The following is a 21,739-nucleotide window of genomic DNA, read 5'->3' on the forward strand; positions in this document are numbered from 1 at the left end:
CGTCACCCTTACAGGCGCTTCACAGTGGGGTTTGATGAGAAAGAGCAGAGTTTGCTTTTCCTCCATTACCAAGCCTCTGTCGTGATGTTTTCCTACAACTTGACAGTGAACCAAAGGTGTTCAGGCTTCTCTATCTTACCTTCCCAGTCTGTCAGGATGGCAGGGCACAAGGGCACATTCTGAGCAGGAAAGGCTTAAGCTCCTTTGCTAAGCTCCTGTTCCTGCAGGCTTACTTCCCAGTGCCAGCCATGCCCTCCCCTCCTTCCTCTCCATTCATAGTCTCTGGCCCTGAAGCAGATGGGCATCCTGACTGGTCTTGAGCAGCTCGTCCCTCCTCTGCGGCCCACCTAGTGCTCTCCCCTCCCTCTGCCAGTGACCTCGGCATGTGGGTTCACTACATTCTGAAGACCACTACGGGGCTCTGGGAGCTCGCTGGGTAACTATCTTTCCTCTATCAGTGAATCTAGGACAAGAATTAGGACCCTTTAACTTGTATGCAATATTGGTACCTAGTTACTTGTTTTCTTTCTGGTGCCAGTACAGAGATATTAACTTTAGGCCTGCAGCTCTTGTCCTACCTTTTTGCTCAAGACCGGTGCTCTGCCACTTGAGCTACAGCTCCACTTCTGGCTTTTTGATAGTTAATAGAAGGCAGTCTACAGGATTTTCCCAAACTGGCTTTGAGATCCTCAGATCTCACCTTCTGAAAGAGCTAGGATTACAGGTATTGAACCATCAGCACCTGGAGCTACTACATAAAAACCCACGCCTTAGTGAAAGAGACAAAATCTGGGCAATGAAATTAAGTGAAAAAGACTCAGTCTTTGTGACCAGATTACAAATATATTTCTTGTAAAGAATGAGCTAACAAGGGGTAGGGCAGCAGCCTTGAGCTGAAGAGCTCAGAGGAATTCAAGCCCCTGACGGACAAGAAAAAAAAAGAATGACAATAAAAATTATTAAAAAAAAAAAAAAAAAAAAGAATGAACTAAGTGTCACAGCTCACACTGTAATCCCAGCTACTTGGGAGACATCAGGAGGATTGTAGTCCAAAGATGCATAGGCCGAAGTCTTGAGTTCAAAACTCTGTACTCCAAAACCAAGGATACCTAAAGCATAGGTACTTTAAGAAACGTTGACGCCAACAAACTACACATACACTTTAAGAGGGTATTTCTTTCCTCTGCAGAATTTTTGTTATTGCTGACAATGGAAGATAGTTCCAATTTATGTTTTCTTGCCTAAAAATAATTTTCCTCTCAACTGAAAGGACAGGGGCTGGGAGACAAAGTGATTTTGTGTGTGGGGGGGGGGTGTCATGGGGCTTGAACTTGGCCTGAGCGCTGTCCCTGAGCTCTTCAGCTCAAGGCTATCACCCTACCATTGAGCCAAGCTCCACTTCCTGTTTTCTAGAGGTTAATTGGAGATAAGAGTCTCAGGTTCTTTGGTGCCCTGGGCTGGCTTTGAATCTTGATCCTCAAATCTCAGCCTCCTGAGTAGCTAAGATTACAAGCGTGAGCTTCTGCTCTCGCAAAGTAAGTAATTTTCATGTCCCTAACTCTGGCTTATTTCTATTTAAGAAAATTCTCTTTAAACTCATCAATGGCAGACAGATACCGTCAGTAAATGACGTATACAGGTTTAACTAAAAGGGGGGAGAGCTGTCCTGTTCGTGGGCAGGAGCAGCATTCCCTTTGGCACTCAAGCCCAGGACAGCAGGCTTGCCCACAATGGGGTCAGTGGCTGCAATTTCAGACTGGACCCACACGAAAGTGTCCAGCTTCTGTGCTACCTTGTCTTCCTGACACTGGGTAGTGATTGTGAAAAGCCGTGGGGTAAGGACGCGGCTCAGTGGAAGTGTACATGCCTAGCACGCATGCAGCAACAAAGCCAGCTGCGCCTGCACACTGTCAGCTCTGATGGGGAGGATGCATGCCTGCGCATTCACAAATACTCCAATGAAAAGAGAGTGGATGGCCAGATCTTACTTTGAGTGCTATGATCTTTTACTTTATAAAGCTCAAGAATTAAACTGAGTTCAAATCACAACTCAATGTGAAGAATAGAAATTGAAACTAAAAAGATATTTTAAATAAATAGCTTATTTATTCAAAATAGTTTTCTTACCTTATTCACAGTTTCAGGTTTATATGAAAAGGGGGTAGTACCTAGTTTTTAATCAACTCTCACATAAAATCCCATCAGAACATGCATCAAATACAGAGCTGCACAAGGTTTATCTCTGAGAAATCTCCCACCTTAAAAAGGGCTTGTGTTTTTGTGCAATTTAGAAGCAAACACCATAGATATACAGCAAGTTTAACTCATCTGAACCTATATAATTATCTGGATAAAAGTTCTCTCCACCAAAGTAACAAACGCCTTTTTCCCCAAAGTAATCAGATCTTAAATTCATGTAGCTCTAGTGTAATTACATCACAAAGTCTATGGATACAGAGGTGTCCTGTGCTTCGAGGGGGAAGCAGCGCTGAAGCCTCAAGTGCTTCAGAAGTAGCAGCTTTCCAAAGGACTCCACCCTCCACCTAATACCCCTGGAAACAACTGCAACTGCTGCGGGAGCGCCTCCCATTTCATGTTCAATGAGACAGCAGAGAGGCTGGACAGGGCCGCTGGGTGTGGAAGGCACTGACCGCGTCTGCAGGCTTGCTCCGTGTGCTCATTGGACAGCCCCACCACTGGGGCCGCCCGCGCTGGCAGCCCCCCGGGCGAGCTGCTCCAGCAGATGGATGATGACGTCAATCCTTTCCACAAGAGTCGTGCTTTTGTTTGCAGTAGCTCTCAAAAGCTGCGAGTAAACCTGCTTGTTGGTTTTCAGGACAGCATCTTCTTCAATGTGACTGCTGGAGTAGAAAGAGGTGCTGAGAGCGCAGGGACACTGACGGCAGCAGCTGCAGCAGCAGCAGCAAGGGCTCCACTACAGCTGCCCCCCCCACACACACAGAGTGAGCAATTACCAAAGTGATGTCTCTACTCAATGGGATGAGACCAGGGCTCAAAGCAAGCCAAGGCAGATAAATCCAAGACTCTTATCTCCAATTAACCCAGAAAAAAAGTCACAACTGGAGGTTTGGCTCAAGTAGTAGACAGCTAACTGTGAGTAAAAAAGCCCAGAAAATTCAAGGCCCTGAGTTCAACCCCAGTGCCAGCAACAAAAAAACATTAAGAAAAAAAAAAAACAAAAAAACAATGTCAGATGGTAAAAAGCTGCTTAAAAGAAAAGCAGTGGAGACTAGCCACGCGCAGGAAGGCTGGATGGCAGTTCCTCACATTGTGTAGACAGGCACTCAGCCCAACTGCCCTGGGGCACCAGCTCTAGAGCAGGAGCCTGGGCGGCAAGTGAACCTCACTCTAACAATACTGGCACAATCCTGGCGGAAGACATCCCAGGTTCCAAAGCATGCTATCAAACCATTCCCTTTATAAAGGGTCGGCATATCATGCTATGTCACCAACTGGGTGGCTGTTCAATTTCAGCGTGCTTCTTGTTTTTTTTTTTTTTTTATTGTAATTAGTAAAAGGGTTACATGATATTTGCCAGATAGAAGGTGCATTAATTCACATACATTGATGCCCTTTCACATGTAACGTGCTTCTTGTTTAACAGTCCTGTGTGACACCAACCCACACCCACATGACGTCCAACTGCAATGTAAGCCTCCTAGCTCCTGCGAAGGAAGGGCAAGGACTGCACTGTGTCAGACACATCCGGTTCCACAGGTGAGGTCTTCTCCCTCTCCAGGGGCATGGCTCCCCTCACCCCATGACTGGCAGGCCTGCCGCAGAGCACCCGCTGGGATGGTGCCCTCCCCTGGGCAGGTCTCCAAGGCAAGGTGGTCCTCCTCTACGCTCACCCCACTCATCCCTTAACTAGCCTGACAGTTAGAACCCCTCTTCACTGCTTGTGGGAGGGGTTCAACGTTACTGGGTTGAACTCAGGGCCTGGGCATCGTCCCTTAGCTGTGTGTCATTTTCATGTTAGCAAAATACGAGAAGTGGCCTCTGATACTGTTCTGTTTTCACACTGTTTGACATACTTAATGTATTAACACAAATCACATTTCAGTCTGTATTTAATATACCTAAACTGCCAGCCAATTACCTAAGTCATCCGTTTGTGAAGTCAAGAGAATTACATTATATGTTACACACATTTATACTGCCCCCTTGTGGAAACCAATGTACCTAACTGCTGTTAAGCAAGGACAAGCCATCCTTTTCAACTGTGTGTAAGTACATGCACTGTCTGCTTTGCCCTGCGCCGGGGTAACAGACACCAAGCATGAGCCACTGTGCGGAAGGAGCCACAGCACACCTGAGACTCCCCCAAACAGAAACGCTCCTCACAACGAGCACGAGTAATACTCAGCTGCTCTGCTCCACCTGCCCTTTCCCTTCTAACAAAAGGACCTTCAGACAGTAAGATGGCTCTTCTGCAGCATGCAAGGAGGACCTAAGACTAAAGCAGGAGCTGACATGAAGACGCCCCTTACACAGACAACCCCACCATACCAGGCAAGGTTTGCCCCTTCTATCTGGGATAACTTGCAAGATTCCCAATAGATGCTTCAAACTAAGGATAGTATTGAACCTTACATACTTTTTTCCCCCCTACAAACAAGCCTGTAAGAAAAGTTTAGTTTAAGCCAGGCACCAGTGACTCATGACTATAATCCAAAGTACTCAGGAGGCTGAGATCTGAGGATCGCTGTTTGAAGCCAGACCAGGCAGAAAATCCCATAAAACTCTTATCTCCAATAACTACTCAGAAAAAAGCCAGAAGCGATGCAGTGGTTCAAGTGGTAGAACGCTAGCATTGAGCACAAAGAAGCTCAAGGACAGTACCCACGCCCTGAGTTCAAGCTCCAAGACCAGCAAACAAACAAAAAAAACCCCAAAACTTAAGTTTATAAATTAGGCATGACAAGAAATTAGCCATAACAATTGCCGAAATCTTAATATTCACACACAGCTGTTCTTTCCTTATTGAGAACATTTCCCTTAAACATTTTATAACTTCTCTTTTGCATATATGAATTGTCTCCTAATATAGTTCTTAGTACTACAATTTCATATTAAAAGGAGTAATTGGCAGTAACTCACCTTGCTTTCTTTTTAGTGGAGGACAGCAGTTTGATGGACTGAAGGAGAAGGAATGAGAGTCGAGATTCAAATATGCTGAGGAGCTTGGTCACCTCCTCCCGATTAAGACCAGGAGAAGAATCGGCAGCTGGAGTGGTCCCTCCATCCTTAGGCTAAGTACAGTAGAGTGTTACTTCATGTGTGTGCATAATACTTGCCGTATGTGCCATATCTTCTCCCTTCCTCCTTCCCTCTCCTCTTCCCCCTCACCTGCTCAAACTCCTCCACGAGCTCCTTCTGGATGAGCTGGAATGCATGCTCAGTTCTCACCATGATATCAAGCGCTCCAGACAATGTTTTTAACTTTCCAACATTGCTATTCTGACCTGAAGTATTAAATACAAAAGGACCACACCTTTACCTACAGATCTAGAAACTCATCTAACATCAATGTTAAATATGGTCAAGCACTAAAAGAGTAGCTCATGGAAAAGAATCTCAACAATCTAAATTGGCTTATTAAAACTTTTTTCAAGGGAAAATTAGTTAAGATCTAAACAAGTAAAACCAGATTAACTTCCGAGCATGGAAGCAGTAAGGCGGCGGCAGAGTCAATATGTCTCTGCCTCACCACACAGCCCAGTGCTAGACACAGGGGACAACCTGGGAGGAGTCAGGTCTCCCATTGAAAAAGAAGTACAATACCTCTCCACATAAAGGTAAGTAGCCAACTAGACAACTGGCTTCACACTAGTCTCAGGCCTTCTGCACAAAACTTTGCTACACGGAGATGACACAAAGTGCCTTTGCCCCAGCCGCCTTGGAGCTGACTGGCAGTGGAGTACTGTGTGCCGTCTTCACCAGAGGCCTGGCCTTTGCTGTTGGCTTCCAGAGGGGGATCACTAAGGCCCTTTGTTCATTGACCCCGGGGCTCTGGCTACAGAAGACACGTTCCGAAACGCTTTACTCCTGTGGCTCTCCAGAGGCTGAAGACTAAGGTTGGTCATGCAATGGCAACCTCATGACCAACTCCAGTAAATACTCTGAACCCCAAGGCAGGATGAGCTTCTGGCTGGGGGCTGCTGCGGGCGCCACGGTGAGTCCTCCATGCTGTTACTCCTTTAGAGGAGAACGGCAGCTCCAGGCCTATAACTCTCCTGCACTCTGGTTCCAGGAACCTTTTCCAATAAGAAGTCACAACCCAGAGCAGCTTTCAGTGAATTCTGTGAATCCTGGTAAACTGTCAAGCCAAGGATAGCCCTAAGAGATCCTTCAACTTGGAGCTGGTATCAGAAATAAAGGTAGAATAGGGAACTACCGCCTACAAACTGCTGCCTTCCTCATTTACAGCATAACCCTAACTCTGAAAATAATGTGCTATCAGCTGTGTGCAGATGGTCTATACTCCCAGCTACTTAAGAGGTGAGATTATGAGGATCATGGTTCAAAGTCAGCCAGGCAGGCTCCAACAAACCACCAGAAAACCAGCAGTTGGTGCGTGGCCCTCAGTGGTCGAGTGCTAGCTTTGAGTGAAAAAGTTCAGGGACAGTGCCCAGACCTTGAGTTCAAGCTCTATGACCAACAAAAAATAGTAACAATAATGTGCCATCTTTAAAATCATTGGGTAAGGAACTGGAGGTGTGTGGCTCCAGGAGTCAAACACCAGCCATGAGCAACAGAACTGACAGCCCAAGACCAAAAGTTGAAGTCCCAGAACTACACAATCGTGAGTAAATACATAATTGAGTGTGGTTTTGGCATGTGGAAGTCAAACTGTAGATTATGTGTAGAATTATTGAGACAAGGAACAAACATTATGAAAACAAATGTGTGTCATTATGTACCAGAAAACAGTACTGGGTGGAATAAGATGATATCAAAAGTTATCAACTACCATGTTTATTATCATGGCTTACAAAAGTCCTAAAAAACTTAATTATTATTTTCCAAAAGTATTCATGGTATTAAAATTGTATGTGTGTACACACCACCAGTCTTGGGGCTTGAATTCAGGGTCTGGGCACTGTCTCTGAACTTCTTTATTTTTTTGCTCAAGGCTGGTGCTCTACCCTAGAGCCAAGCTCATTTCCAGTTTTTCACGTGTGCTGGCTTTGAATCCTCAGATCTCAGACTCATGAGAAGCTAGGATTACAGGCATGAGCCAGCAGTACCCAGTATGTTTAATAACACTTATTCTGTTTTCTAACTATACAAACCATAGTAATTTTCTTAAAATTATGAGGAAAAAGGAACCAACAAGGAAATGAAAATTTAATCATCCACAAATAACCAGATATAGTTTTAGTGTGTCTATTTCTATGATTTCTATGGTTAGACAGGATTCTAACACATCAGAAGATTCCAAGACTTCCGTCCCCCTCCAGAGAGGCTGCACATCTACCCCACACTGGAAAAGAAAACAAAAAACAGAAACAACCTGAATAAAACTACTGAATATATTCTGGCTCACAGGGTCCAAATGAGAGCACAGTGGAAGAGCCCCGAGGCTCTCAGGCGGCAACGCCACCAGTCCATGTGTCCTTCCAGGGCTGCTGTGCACCTAACACAAACCAAGCCCACACATCTCAAGTGCAGGCTCCCGAGCAAGTGTTGGATTTCAGAGTTCTCTGCATGATGGAATACTTGCATAGATTTTAAAGGTTGAGCACCTTATTCCTCAAAAACAAAATTTAAATTTATTACAAGAAAAAGTGAGTTGCAGTACTTCTAAGACCATTTCTTTACTATTCAAGAAATCCTTCTCAAAAGATGGCAGTGTAGGAGGGGGAGCCAGTGAGGAGCTGGAAGAGGGGCCTAGGTCCCAAGTGTCACAACACCCTCATGGTCCTTGCCATGGAAGCGGCTGACACATGGAAGCAGCTCACTTTCACCAGCTCTGTGAGGAGAACCGCACAGCAGTGTCTTCTCAGACCACAAGCCAAAGCTGTCATGGCTCCCTGTCCTGAGGGTCAGCGGGAACATCACTCCATCATTGCTGTGTCTCTATCCCCAAGGGTTTCATACTGATTGAACCCTGCCAATGACTAACATGACTTCTCTAAGTTTAAAAAGCATTTCTAAAACCAAAGTGCGAACTATAAGGAAACTAGCAAGAAAACAGCATCATTGCCACCCCAGAGTCATGCACAGACAACTCATGGAATCTCAGTCCATGTAAGAAGTGAAAACTCAAGACGTACTGGTCATCTGAAATTCTGCAAACGCCACTCTCTCCAACTGCACTCGGAGCAGCTCACACGGTGCGTCTCTGAGAAGCAGAAAAAGCTTTACTGCTTTGCTGTAATGCAGGTCTGCCAATGCCCGGTGCTGCTTCCTGAGATGTTCATCACCAACCTAGAATCAGAAAGTGAAAACCTCAAAGCCCCAAGCCTGGGATTTCATAACTAATGAATCAAATCATTTATTAGACTAAATGCTTTTCACTTTTTGCTTTTTCCTCTACAAGTCCTAATTGTCTCAGCTCTTACATTTGGTTCTTTAATCCATTTTTGGTTTATTTCCCTTTTTGCAATGCTGGGATGGACCCTAGGGGATGCAAAAAAAAAAAAAGGGAGGGGGGTGTAGGTAGGTGTCGTGTCACTGAGCCACACTCCAGCTTCAACTGTTAACTTAGTCTGTGATGTGAGGTTGAAGCTTGCCTCAACTCCAGCATTTGCTGAACTTCTGGGAAGCCATGCAAGCTTCTGCCTGCAGAAACACACGTGTAGAGTGGCTGAGAGGCCCACCCTGGCATGAGGAAATTCTGGTTGGGCACCTCTCCTCTGGCCATGAGAAGACATCCTCCCAGATGAAGGGTGACCTCCAAGGACAACACTTCCAGGAAAATAGCAACCAGAAAGAAGGCAAACGCAAAGGATGGTACTGAGCCAAGAAAGAGGGAAACGCAACTGCACTGAAACCGTCACGAAGAATCCAAACCCAAACCTACAGCAAATGCCAAGCACGTGCTGTGAAAGGACGCTCCCTTCACCCTCAGCCTTGGCTGGCTTCTAGGAATCCATCTTCTGAGCAACCACACTCACGGGCAACAGCACTGGGAGGGTACTGACCGCCTGCAACCTCAGCAGTCCCAGAATGTTTATTTAATGAATGCTTACTGGGCCGAGACATGAGCTACATATGCTACACATGCTAGCATGGCTGAATCTCAAAAACATGATGCTAAGGGAAAGGGAGTGTCCACAGGAGGTACAGTGTGATTCCTTCCAGAAGGTTCCCAGCAAAGCGAAAGGTCACACACCAAGCATGTGGTTATACAGCTCCCCAGAGTGCTGTCCCGTTCTGTACCCTCGAAGCAGGCTCACAGCTGCTCCCTTTTGTCTTCCTTTAAACTGTACACAGGTCCCAACAACGCACACTCCATTCATCATGACAGACAGGAGACTGGTACTCTAGAAAACCACTACATTGTACCATGGGAAGTGACCAGCTAACTAGGACTGATGGCATTTAAACAGACATGAACTCAGATAATCTGGTAGTGAATCTGTCTGGGCATGGCTGTACCTGGTTCCTCAGACAGCTGTGGTACATGGAAGCCAGCCGGTGGTGGATGGTTGCAGCTCGATATTGACAGAGGGGCTGGCGGGCAGACACGGAGTCAATGTCACAGTATTTCAAGGACTTCATCATGGCCTCACTAACTTCTTTCTCAATCTGTTTCATTCAAAGGGTAAGAAAGAAAATGACAAGCTCAGTCTGACCATAGGAATTTTCATAATGTTTAAACACTGCTGGTTAGAGACAATAAAGCTTCAATGAGGTGAAAGCTCCTTTTTAATTCAGCAAATCCTGTCACCTGCTCCTGGGCTTTCCTGGACAGCGGTGCATAATCTTGCTGCAGAGTGGCCATGGTGAAGTAAGTCGTGGACAGCTCCCAGTTCACAGAATCCCAAACAGCTGGGTGAATGTCTCGTGTTCCCAAAGACCTCAGCGCTTTCAGATAGTAATCAACAGCCTGCCATGGAAGAAAAGGTGTACATTTGTAACTTGATGCCATATTAAATTAATTCATACTTCAAAGACCACCCAGTGACCAATTTAATTTTAGGAGAATTTATAAAAGGATAATACTATGGATGAGGGAAGGAAAACAGGAAATCCATGAGAATGTCCTAATGAAAAAAGTATGCAGAGGTGGGAAGGTGGCTCAGTTGATAGGGTTGGAAGGCAATAAACAAAAGCATCAGGTAGCAAGTTTGAGTTCCAGTTACATCTCCCCCCCTTACAAAACTAAGTAAACAAATAAAAAGAGAAGTTGTTAAAAGTAGACCACCAGTTTCTGTGAAGACTTGAGCGAGCCAATCATTGGTGCTGTGTTTTGACTTGAACATATGAGAACATGGTACAGTTAACTAGTAAACTAAAAAATTCTTTTTGAGACTAGTTAACTTAAAACTAAGCCTCGTCACCATCTGTCATTCTCATCCTCATGCCCAGGTCCTCTATACAAACACTACAACACTGCATGCACTGCGCAGCAGGGCTCTGTGCACTTCGGAGATGTGTTTATTCTTTCTCCTAAGTACACATAAAACTTGAGGGGAGAAAAAAAAAGTCAACTTTACTATATGAAGTTTGTGGCGCATGAATATTCTCCATAAATGTCACTTGCACAAGTAAAAATATTGTTTATTTTTATGCTTTCTCTTAATGAATGTTACCAAAAAATGAAGTAGCAATGAGATAAACTTTTATGCTCAAGGCTAGTGCTCTACCACTTGCTGCTACTCCACTTCTGCCTTTTAGTTAGTTAACTGGAGATAAGAGTCTTATGGAATTTTCTTCTTGCCCAGAGTGGCTTTGAACTGTGATCCTCAGATCTCAGCTTCCTGGACAGCTACGGTTACAGGTATTAGCCACTGGTGCCCAGCTTTGAGGTTTTTTTTTTTTTGTTTTTTAAATAAGCTATTCTTCTTACATGTATGAATTTTCTTCAGTTATTTGTCATTTTTGTCTGTTGTGGTGGCTTATTTTCAATGATTCTTCATTCTTCCTTAAAGGTGTGTTGACCTGTTCTGTCCCATATGCTGTAGAAACTTTAACTTTACTCTGCGTTGCATTTTTGTTGACTCATCTCTCCCTGTGATTTCCCTGGCTGCCACTGAGAGCACTGGCATTCCACAGTCTAATGCCCCAGGCTCTTGTGGCCTTCCAGTGCTTTCCAGGAGACATGCATTCCAGTCCTACCCACACCATTTACGGGATCATCTTCTCACCCAACAACTCAATGTGCCATTCTCAATACTAAGTTAGATTCCTAAGTCAGTTTCTACATGGCTGGTCCTGTGCCACCACCATGGCTTAATTGCTCTGGGCTGCACAGCATGCTGGGGAGCAATGGCCAAGCAGAAACACATGACAGGAGAATGGGTGAGGCCGGCGTGTTACCTTGTTGTAATACAAGCCCTCCTCTGGAGAAAATTCGCGCTTGAATTCCTCCCCCGCGCCACAGTGGGCCTGTGCACACATGCGCATGAGTCTTCCCGTGTTGCACAGCAGAAGGGCAGCATTTGTGGCATCGTCGATCGACTCAAAGTTGTGAATTCCCTTTTCAAAACAAGAAAAGCTTTTTTTCCACAACTGTTGCTCTGCAGCAGACACAGATTTGCTCACTTCACAAAGAAAGAAAGAAAACAGTTGCATAAGCAGACATCAGTGTGGAAGACCACTGTCTTAGTGCCGGGGGAGGCTCAGCCTCCTGAGGTGAACTGCAGTGCACGCCCTCAACACCAGCTACACTGGGAAGCAGCCTCTCACCCTGCTCAACGTGAGGGCATTTGGGGCAAGGTCTTTAAAAGGGAACCAGGGTGAAAGGTCATTGAAGGCGGGCCCATGCCTACAAGGCAGAATGATGCCAGGGGAGAGAAAGGGCCATGTAGACTCAGAAAGAGGGTAACTATCTACAAATCAAGGAAAAGCCCCAAAGGCATGCAGTCTTGCTGGCCTCTGCATCTGAGATGTTCATCTTTTAGAACTGTGAGACAATCACTTCTTCAAGTGACCCATCACTGTATTTTTATTACAGTAGCCCGAGCAGACTAATGCAACCTAATCGTCACACATCACAACCCACCCCCTCTTCTACTATGAGATGGATGAAACCAGGCAGGTAATCTGTGAAGATTCTAAAACTGTGGTCCCATTGAGCTAGAGCCTTGTGTTTTACTCATTCTCCAGAGCTCTTTTTGTTTTTGCCAGTCTTAAGGCTTGAACTCTGGGCATGGGCGCTGGTCCCTGGGTTCCTTTTTGCTCAAGTACAGCACTCTACCACTTGAGCCACAGTGCCACTTCTGGTTTTTTCTGTGATTAATTGGAGATGAGATTCTCATGGACTTTCCTGCCCAGGGTGGCTTCGAACCATGATCCTTAGATCTAGCCTCCTGAGTAGCTAGGCTCTTGACTGCCACTTCTCATGCCTCCTTGCTGACTTCCTCCTCTAGATGTCCCTCAAACACACTGGGTGCTTACCAGCACCCCAAGGGTCAAGCTTTGTTTGCAGGTTGGCAGGCATCGGGGTATGTGTTCAATTTACTGCTGCCCTCAGTTCCACTGCAGCTCTTTCCCTCTTGACACTGGAATCCCAGCCTTTACATTTCCATTCACTCTCCCAGCTTTAGCTACCACCCCTATGAGAATGGTTCTTACCCCCTATATAGATAGCTCTAGGAACAGTTCCTATCAACTACTCAACAAGTTCCATCTGACGCATTCCCCTACTTTGCCTCCTTTAAAAGAGGCCTCCTGCCACCCATGCCAGCATGCACTGGACCCTCCTTTACAAGCTCTTCTTTACAGTGCCCACTTAAATCTCCAGTGCTCCTTCCTTTCTCTTTTCTTCCGAGAACCTACACACCATGCACCTGTTATATATGTAACAGAGTGACTGGGACATGGCTAGCTGCCCAGTTCCTTCTGTATTGGCTAGAGGTGAGAATGTATATGGTAGCGGTGAATGGAACCCAGGGCTTCGTGCATGCTAGGCAAGCACTCTACCACTAGGCCACACTCTCGACCCTGGATTCATCTTTAATAACATACAATAACACATATGTGTAATAGGTCTATGACTAACGAAGAGTCAGTATGATTTCCTACTAAAATGGAATAGAGAGAACAATTCAGACACTTACCCATTCTCTCACTCTGTATGGCAGCAGCTTGGTTCATATAGAACACACCAATTTCATTTCTAATGTTACCCATTCTCTTCAATACTTGTACATAGTGCTCTGGATTTTGGCTTTTTAAGTCACTGAACTGCAAGATTTCATTAGCAGCCTCATAGCATTTACAGCTAACCGAGAGCTGACTTTCCAAGTCTGTAGACAAGTCAGTTGCCCATGCAAATCCTTAAAAGAAACATCAACAGCATATGCACTCTTCCTTCTTTATCTAAATGAACCTTACAGTTTACAAAATAGAAAATGCAATATAGTTAATACAACAAAATCTGTTTTATAATAAAGATGTCTTTGCCAATAAAACTATTTTGAGATATTAATGGATGGTTCTAAGAAATATTTTCTTATTTTATAATTACAAAACATTTCTCATCACCCAATTTTCTGAGTGTAGAGGTATTTACATGAGTTGTCTACTAACACAGTGGGATTTTTTTTTAAAGTGGGATCTTTTTTTAAAAAAATTAATGTAAGCAGTTCTCAGAATAAATCACCTATATTAAGTATGAATCACTAAAGAAGCTCCTAGCTAAGTTCTCCAAGATTTACCAAAGCTACCTAGTGAAATGAGTCAACTTGAGACGAAACATTCAGGGAGTGAAGGAGAGGCAGCACTCCGACTGTAACCTTCAAATCCAGGAGAAAATGTCAGTTCACAATGGAATATTTTAAGTGAAATCACTGTGACAAGGGTGGTACATACATCGAGAACTTTCCCAATGTATCTATTAAAATGAAAAAACCACTTGGGAGAAAGAAAAGGGAGAGCAAAGGTATTAGGAAATAGTTTCCCTCTTCTTTCAGCGCACCACTCTAGTTTTTAGCTGTCACAAGCTCCTTGGAGAGGAGTACCAACAATTCCATATTTGGAAAGCACATTCTGAAGGCACTACCTCATGCCACCCTGACTACAGCATGCTTACATAACTGCACTAAGCTAGGGCTACCACTCCTGTGATTAAATTACCTGCATCTCAGCATAAAAGCAGAGTGAGGCAAGACAGCTAGCTGTGAACTGACTTTATCTTAGTCCCCTGGGTTTATACCAAGGGTAATTAATCTACTTTCACTAAATGACTGCTGCTTTTCAAAAGGAAATCCATGGTTTGGTTGGCCGACTAGAGGTGCTACCTGACACCATCTCATGAAGAGTATACAAAAGCAACCTCTGGGTCACACTCTTAGTTAGCTATACTTAGTAACTGTATTTAATAAAAACACAGGATCATACTCAACTTAAAACTAAGAAATGAAGCAAAACAGCAAATATAAAAACACTAACATTTCTGCAACTTTTCATAGTCCAATGGGATGGGCAGAGAACTCTGCTGTGAGTCAAATGAGGAGTGTGCATACCTTGGCAACTGGACTCTCTGTGCAGACTGTGCAGTATCTCCTGGTCCTCTTTTGTTTGGTAATTGAATTCTTCCAGGTGCGCTGCTCTATTATTTGCATTCTGGGCAAGCATGAGTTGGATATCACCACAGAGTGTCAAATATTGAGAAAGGAATAGCAACACTTCAGAAAGCATATTGGTGCAGAGACAGCAATAAGTATCTATGTAAAAAAAACAGGAGAAAAAGCCACAGGCGTATTAAAACTGAACATGGTAAGTATGAAAAACAAAATCCGGTACTACCTGAAAACTGCACCAGCACATCTACTCTGTCTCATGTGCAATAATACACTTGAGAAGAAAAGAAAATGCCAGGTACCACACACAAACACATACACGAATGTTCTAATGTCAATTTATAAGAGGAAAGGTTCCCTATAACTCAGATGCCTCTCCTTCCCAGAGCCCATTTTCACTGCAGTGGCTTACCGTGACTCTGCAAAGCCAGCTTGATGTATCGTAATGCTCTACCATACTTCTGCAGACTCATGGCAGCATCAGATAAGATGTAATAGGCCTTAGATGACTTGAGAATCAGCTGAAGCTTCATTTTATGTTGCCAAGAACCAGGTATCATTCCAGATTGACTGGAACAATTACCCTTCTGAAGGGAGCCCACTATGACATAGGAAGGAAAGATATTTATTTAAAGCTAAGTGTTAACAAAATAACGCTTCTTTCATCTTTTTATTTTTTTTTAATTTGGGCCTTTGTATTTACTTGGTTTGCTTGCTAGGCTGGCACTACCACTTCAGCAATGCCTTTAGCCAAGCTTTTTTTTTTTTTTTTTGGTAGTTAATTAAGAAACAGTCTAGCACTTTTCTGTCCAGGCTTCAAATCAAGATCCTCAGATCTCAACATCCTGAATAACTACGACTACAGGTATAAACCTCTGGCACCCAACTCTATTGGTTATGTCTTGATAGAATCATTCCAGGCTCAGGTATTATTACTGCCACACTTGAGCTAGTAAACAACATACTTTCTTTCCTAAGACAGACTAAAACACTTGTATCCAAACAGACTATTGTTGTGAGGCCAAGACTTTCAGTTTCTCTGTAGTCCATAACCCTGTTCTCCCTTCTAGAGTTACTGGCACAGAGTACAGCTTGACATCTGCCTCCTTGGTCCAGTTTCCAACTCAATCCACTAAAGTGTGCATTTCCAAATGCCTCAACTTTGGTCAACCTAACCTAGACAGGGAAACAGTTGAACGTAGGTTATCTTTCTAAGCTATACGTTTTTTACTCTATTACTCAACCCCTCCTGCTGATCAGCCAAAGGTAGCTTCTATGTGCTTCCTACAAAGATGCCTGCTTTCTTCTTCCTCAGTTACTTATTTCCCCTAGGAACACTCTCCTCCAAATCCAACCTTTATTTCACAGAGGACTAGTTGTCAACCATGGGCACAATGGCAGGAAGTACCTTGATATCTGCCACAGCAATATATGCAAAGAGAAAACCGCAGTGGAACCAAGAGCTTCCAGCCTTAAGATGTCTATTTTTGCTTTGTTTCTGAAACAGGGTTACTGTTTGGCCTAAGCTGGCTTTGAATTCCTGACTCAGCACCCTGAATATTGAGAATATAGGCATGTTCTACTATGCCTAACAATTTCTTATTTGGGGGGATCAACTAGACTCATAATTCTTTCAAAGCCAAAAACAAAAACTTGTAGGTAGGTTCTATGATGATTTAATTTGTACAGGTAACTGTGTGGGGCATTATGAAAAAAGTCAAAGATGAGTAAGGTCTTGCCTGAAAGTGTACATGCTGTGTTTGAAACTGTTTCATAAGTGATCAGAACATAAGGCTAGTTTCAGAACATGCCCCCACACTGGGAATGAAATTCAGTAATTCTGACTGGGGATATAAAGGCGGTTATGGACTTGAATTTGAACTTGAATAGGATTTTCAATAAAGGAGAAGAAAGAGACAAAACCCTGGTGTGGCTCATCTCATTGCATGTGAAGACTGGCCCACCAGCAGCAACATCTAAATGCCAGGGAAATAAACCTACATCTCCACCGCACAAAAAGAAATGTCCAGAAAGGACTTGGTGTTTAAACACACAGACTTTCAAAAGATTAAAATTGAAGCTGATTAAAAGAGGAAAGAAGACCAGCTAGATTACTTACTGAGATGTCAACATTTCTACTTGTTTAACTGTGAGGTAACAAGGACACACTTCTTGTGGTTATTAAGTTCTAAGTACATTGCCTAAATTAACCATTGGTATTTTTTTGTCGGTCATGGGGCTTGAACTCTGGGCTGTCCCTGAGCTCTTCAGCTCAAGGCTACCACCCTACCCCTTGAGCCATAGCACTACTACTGGTTTTCTAGTGGTTAACTGGAAATAAGAGTCTCATGGTCTTTAATGCCGGGGTTGGCTTTGAACCTCAATCTTCAGATCTCAGCCTCCTGAGTAGCTAGGATTACAGGCATGAGCCACTGTGCCTGGCTAACCATTTGGATCTTTGAACAGTATTTAAAGTAGTCATTAACTGCCTCCAGTGTGAGGGAAAAGGTACTAAAATGAAGAGCTTGAGCCTTGTCCCAGCAAAGACAAGGACTGAAACTGTCAGCGTGGTTCCTAATTCTATGCTCTCAAATCCTCTACACAGTTACCAACACAGCACTCTTTCAGAATTCTACCAGGCTAAAGGCATTTGTTCTTACGTGGGAAGTAGGAGGGAACATGAAGGTTCTTTATGTTATTAGACAAATCTACTGAAGATCCAGACTATCCTATTTTATCTTCCAAATGAAAGGCTATGTCTCCCTACTTCTTGTTGATGTGACATCCCCCCCACAATTCTTTCCAATGAATGCCTTGACATAAGTCTGCTTGCTGATAAATGGATCAGTACATGATTCTATTGAAGGCCTTATTTGCACATCAATTCAACTTACTTTTGTCTAAAAACAAGGCCATCTGCTTCTCTAACCCTTCAGGGCCTCCTCTTGTGGATTCATCCTCATATTTTAAGGGGATTGGGGTGCTGGGGTCGGCCGCAGGAAGGTCACTTTCTTTTTTGATGCTGCTATCTACTGATTTTAAACCCTTTTAAAAAATAAAAAAAATGAAAATTTACCATTTACTATATAGTTTTACATCCTTCTAGGAAGGGGGAAAACACTTATGCATTATTTACTAAGAGCCAACTGAAACGAAATAAAAGACAAAATCTCTAAAAATTTACAAATGATCTAAAGGATCTGAGTAAAAATGATTTGGTTATAGTTAGGGAGCTTAAAGAAAAAGGAGTGATAGCAAAACAGCACTTAAGCGTAACACTGAGACACCAACAAATGAGTGCAATTTGTAGATCAAGTACAAACTTGGCTAAAAAAGGAAAGACTAAACACTTACCTCCAGAACATAACTAAGGACAAGTCTGCAGCGCTCTTCAGTGTCATGGCAAACCGGAAATGCACAACTGGGCTTCAGAAACAAAAAGTTCCAAGTATTAATATGCTATCAATCCAGTAAATTTCCCTTGGCAATTACTAAAACACTTGAACCCAATAACTGAGAAATGCACTTTTGCAACTAGCTTGGTGAGGTTCTCTCATCTGAAGGCTATTGTATTGATTTTGTTTACAAATTGTTAAATATCAACAAAAATCTTAAGCTCTTCCAGTGTATGTACTGCTTGAAGTACTTAACATTCTAAAAATAATTCTATGAGGAAAAGGCAATCCCTTGGATAAATGCATACTAAATCTTCTAAATCAGCTCAACTCCTAATTAGCATGTATACTTAAGGGCACACAGTTAACAATACCATCAATTTAGTAGTAGGTTAACAAGTACCAACTATCACCCAAAGTCTTATTGTGTAATGCCTTTGCTTAATTAAGAAGCAAGGCCAATTAACAGCCTGAACTACTACTCAGTGACATTATGGGTAAGGACCTCTGGGAAACATTTTATACTGTTGATTCTAGGAGGATGGGATTACTGCTAGTCTTTCACAGAGGCCCATTCAGATGGCTGAGGAATTGGGGAGAGGACAAAGTGAGCAAACAGAAAAGCAGGACTCTGATATACATACTACCTAAGCTTCTATTCATCCAACACAGACAAACAAAACTAGCCCAGACATGTTCCTATGAACACTATGACCGAATTCTTTATGTACCTCAGATACCAGAAAAAAGTGCTGCCTTTGCAAAACAATGGTGCTGACATACCATGATACTTTTAGACATCATCTATTTGTTCTGTTAAGTCCAGAATCTTAGCAAATCAGTGGCAACAATTACAAAAGTTCTAGTCCACTGTGGGTTGAAGTGAACTAAAATGCACATGTGTAATGATTGGGGCTTTTTTTGTAGATTTTTTTTTTTTTTTTTTTTTTTGGCCAGTCCTGGGCTTGAGCTAAGGGGCTGAGCACTGTCCTTGGACTTTCTCAAGGCCAGAGCTCTACCACTTGAGCCTCAGCACCACTGCTGGCTTTTTTTCTATATATGTGATACCAAGGAATCGAACCCGGGTCTTCATGCATGCTAGGCAAGCACTTTAACCCCTAGGCCAAACTCCCGGCCCCTAGATATTTTTTTTTTTTTTAAGTCATTTATTTCTGGGGGCAGCCAGAAATAAAGATGTGGAAAGGAAGACAAACACACATATACTAACAAGGAGAACATCGTGACAAACAGCTCTGTAAAGGAGGTAATACAGAGTATGCTTTGGTTAGAGTGGCCAGCAAAGTTCTCCTGAGCAGACATTTTAGCCATAACGTTAGGCCTAGAAAAAGGTAGCCATAAACAGATTAGGAGAGGTATGTTCCCAACAGAAGCAAGAGCAAATGTTGCTGGAACAAAAAAAGCCAAAGTGGCTATGGTTTTAAAAAAAAAAAGAGGAACGTTAAGGAAAAGGGCAGAAAAGATATACAATATTTTAGGCTAATAATGTCCTCTCAGAAACACTAGGATATAGTTTCCACCAGTTCAGTTCAGTTTAGAGTTTAAGACCCTGCTATGGCTAGTCACTGGAAAGGACTACTGAGAGAAACAAAGCCTTGGATAAAGTGGATGGGGTACCCCATGACAATTCTATTCTACTGTAGGGTTAATTTTAAAACTAGGCTTTTGAAGTTGAGAATACTAATAATTATCAGATCCTGAACCACAAAAGCCTTACTAAAGTAATGCTACATTTTGAGGATTTCTACATTCAAATAGCAATTGTTTTGTTTTCCATTGATAAAACTTTCATGCAAATTCTAACATGCTCACTCTGATCTGATGAATGGACTTGTACTTTTCTGGTACTGACAATTCTCCAACAGATTTAATTATTGCTACTGCTTTGTTATCATCTGGTGGATCAGAGCTGGTACTATAGGATCCATTTTCATCACTGTCAGGCAATTCCTCCTCTTCTTCACTGTAGCTTTCATCGGAATTCTCGTTTAAAGGAGATTCTGAGCTTTCTTCCTTTTTAGGTTCATCCAGTTGAAAAAGCTCCGAAAGCATGTAATTGGCTGAAGCAATAATCTTATAGAAGGAAAAAAAATGTAAATGACTGCAATCAAAATTGTTTCATCACTTTAAGAGGAACGACACAAGTTTTAGGACAAGGTTAGGAATAGGTTGTTTTCACTCGACAGGTTTTTAATATATACTGAATGGTCTTGACTTGAAGTGACAATCTCAGTGTCTCTGTGGGGTTCTGGGTTGGACAGTTTTCAGAAATATTTCACCCTGAGCACAGCTTCTAAAAAAAGGTAGGTACTGCATTTCACTGGGAAGAAGAAAAGCTATTTTTGTAAGTGCTTTCTATGTAACTAATACTACAAAATCTATGGTTTGAAGGAACACTAGATCCGATGGGAAATTCTACCTTGATCATTTACAAGTAATCTTTTATTTACTCTAAATTTACCTTCTTCAACTTACAAATTCTCAACTAGACACTCACCAATCATAACTCAGATTTCTAGCTTCTACACCATATATTCAAGGACTACAAAACTACTTCCAAAGAACAATTACATGTTTAAGTAAAAAATTGATGGTTCTTAGCTATTTTTTCTCTCCTCTGGTTAGGGACCAATCCCAGGGTCTTGTTGGTACACAGAGACAAGTGCTTTGCTCTCTGAACTAACCCTAGTCCTCACCAGAATAATCTTTATCTCAAACTGGATGCACAATTTAATTTGGACTTGGTTTATTTTTATTTTTTGGGGGGGGAGGGGGCTTGAATTCAATGCCTGGGTGCTTTCCCTTAAGCTTTTATGTACAAGGCTAGCACTCTACCACTTGAGCCATTTCTCCACTTAAAGCTTTTTAGTGGTTAATTACAAAGTCCCATGAACTTTCTTGCTTGGGCTGGCTTTGAACTGCAATCCTCAGACCTCAACCTCCTGAGCAGCTAGGGTTACAGGTATGAGCTGTGGTCACTAAACTTTGTACTTTTCTGGGGCTTAAACTCAGGGCCTGTGCACTACCCTTGGGCTTTCTCAAAGTTAAAGCTCTCCCACTTGAGCCATAGCACCACTTCTGGCTTTTTTCTATGTATGTGGGACCGAGGAATGGAACATGAGTCTTCATGTATGCTAGGCAAGCACTCTAACACTAGGCCAAAAGCCCAGCCCTAATTTGTACTTTTAAAGAAAAAGTGCATACTCTGCTCTGATTTAGATAGGCAACAATTAGTCACATAATAAAAAACCTATATAAAATTCAGGCCACTGAGAGCACAGGTGGTGTTAAGACTGTATAACAAACATGCCTAAAAGGTTACTGAAGACAAGGTTAAATGTGCAGACTTATGGAAAGTGAACCTTACAATGATAGCCATGGTACACCTGTGTAAAGAGCTTTTCATTTTCTATAGTGATAAAAACATTACTAATAGCATTACATGAATTCTGAATTTATAAAACAGTAAATCTGTCAGGCGCAGTCCTAGCTACTCAGGAGGCTGAGATCTGTGGATCGGAGTTCAAAGTCAGCCCAAGCACGAAAAAGTTCGTGAGACTCTTATCTCCAATTAACCACCAGAAAATGGAAGTGGTGCTGTAATTCCAG

At 42.9% G+C, this 21,739-nt stretch overlaps 1 protein-coding gene across 4 annotated transcripts in view; it reads right to left on the bottom strand.

The window, feature by feature from the left end:
- Positions 1-2,084: 2,084 nt before the first annotated feature.
- The window catches only part of Edrf1 (erythroid differentiation regulatory factor 1), a 33,595-nt gene continuing 13,940 nt past the window's right edge, over positions 2,085-21,739 (bottom strand). For 2 of the 4 annotated variants that reach the window (XM_090345639.1, XM_090345637.1), the window contains 13 exons: positions 19,943-20,203; positions 18,072-18,143; positions 17,612-17,762; positions 15,130-15,318; positions 14,661-14,861; positions 13,254-13,472; positions 11,512-11,735; positions 9,920-10,078; positions 9,628-9,777; positions 8,301-8,454; positions 5,371-5,486; positions 5,122-5,273; positions 2,085-2,858 (listed from right to left, as the gene is read on the bottom strand). In XM_090345639.1, the coding sequence (XP_090201765.1) occupies positions 2,678-2,858; positions 5,122-5,273; positions 5,371-5,486; positions 8,301-8,454; positions 9,628-9,777; positions 9,920-10,078; positions 11,512-11,735; positions 13,254-13,472; positions 14,661-14,861; positions 15,130-15,318; positions 17,612-17,762; positions 18,072-18,143; positions 19,943-20,203 (2,229 nt within the window). In that variant the 3' untranslated portion in view covers positions 2,085-2,677. Of the gene's footprint in view, positions 2,862-5,121; positions 5,274-5,370; positions 5,487-8,300; positions 8,455-9,627; positions 9,778-9,919; positions 10,079-11,511; positions 11,736-13,253; positions 13,473-14,660; positions 14,862-15,129; positions 15,319-17,611; positions 17,763-18,071; positions 18,144-19,942; positions 20,204-21,739 lie in introns of all 4 variants that reach the window. The other 2 variants (XM_090345638.1, XM_090345636.1) reach the window with 1 other exon arrangement.

This window comes from Megascapheus bottae, chromosome 15 (genome assembly GCF_031878675.1).
Source record: "Megascapheus bottae isolate mThoBot1 chromosome 15, mThoBot2.hap1, whole genome shotgun sequence".
NCBI classification, from domain to species: domain Eukaryota; kingdom Metazoa; phylum Chordata; class Mammalia; order Rodentia; family Geomyidae; genus Megascapheus; species Megascapheus bottae.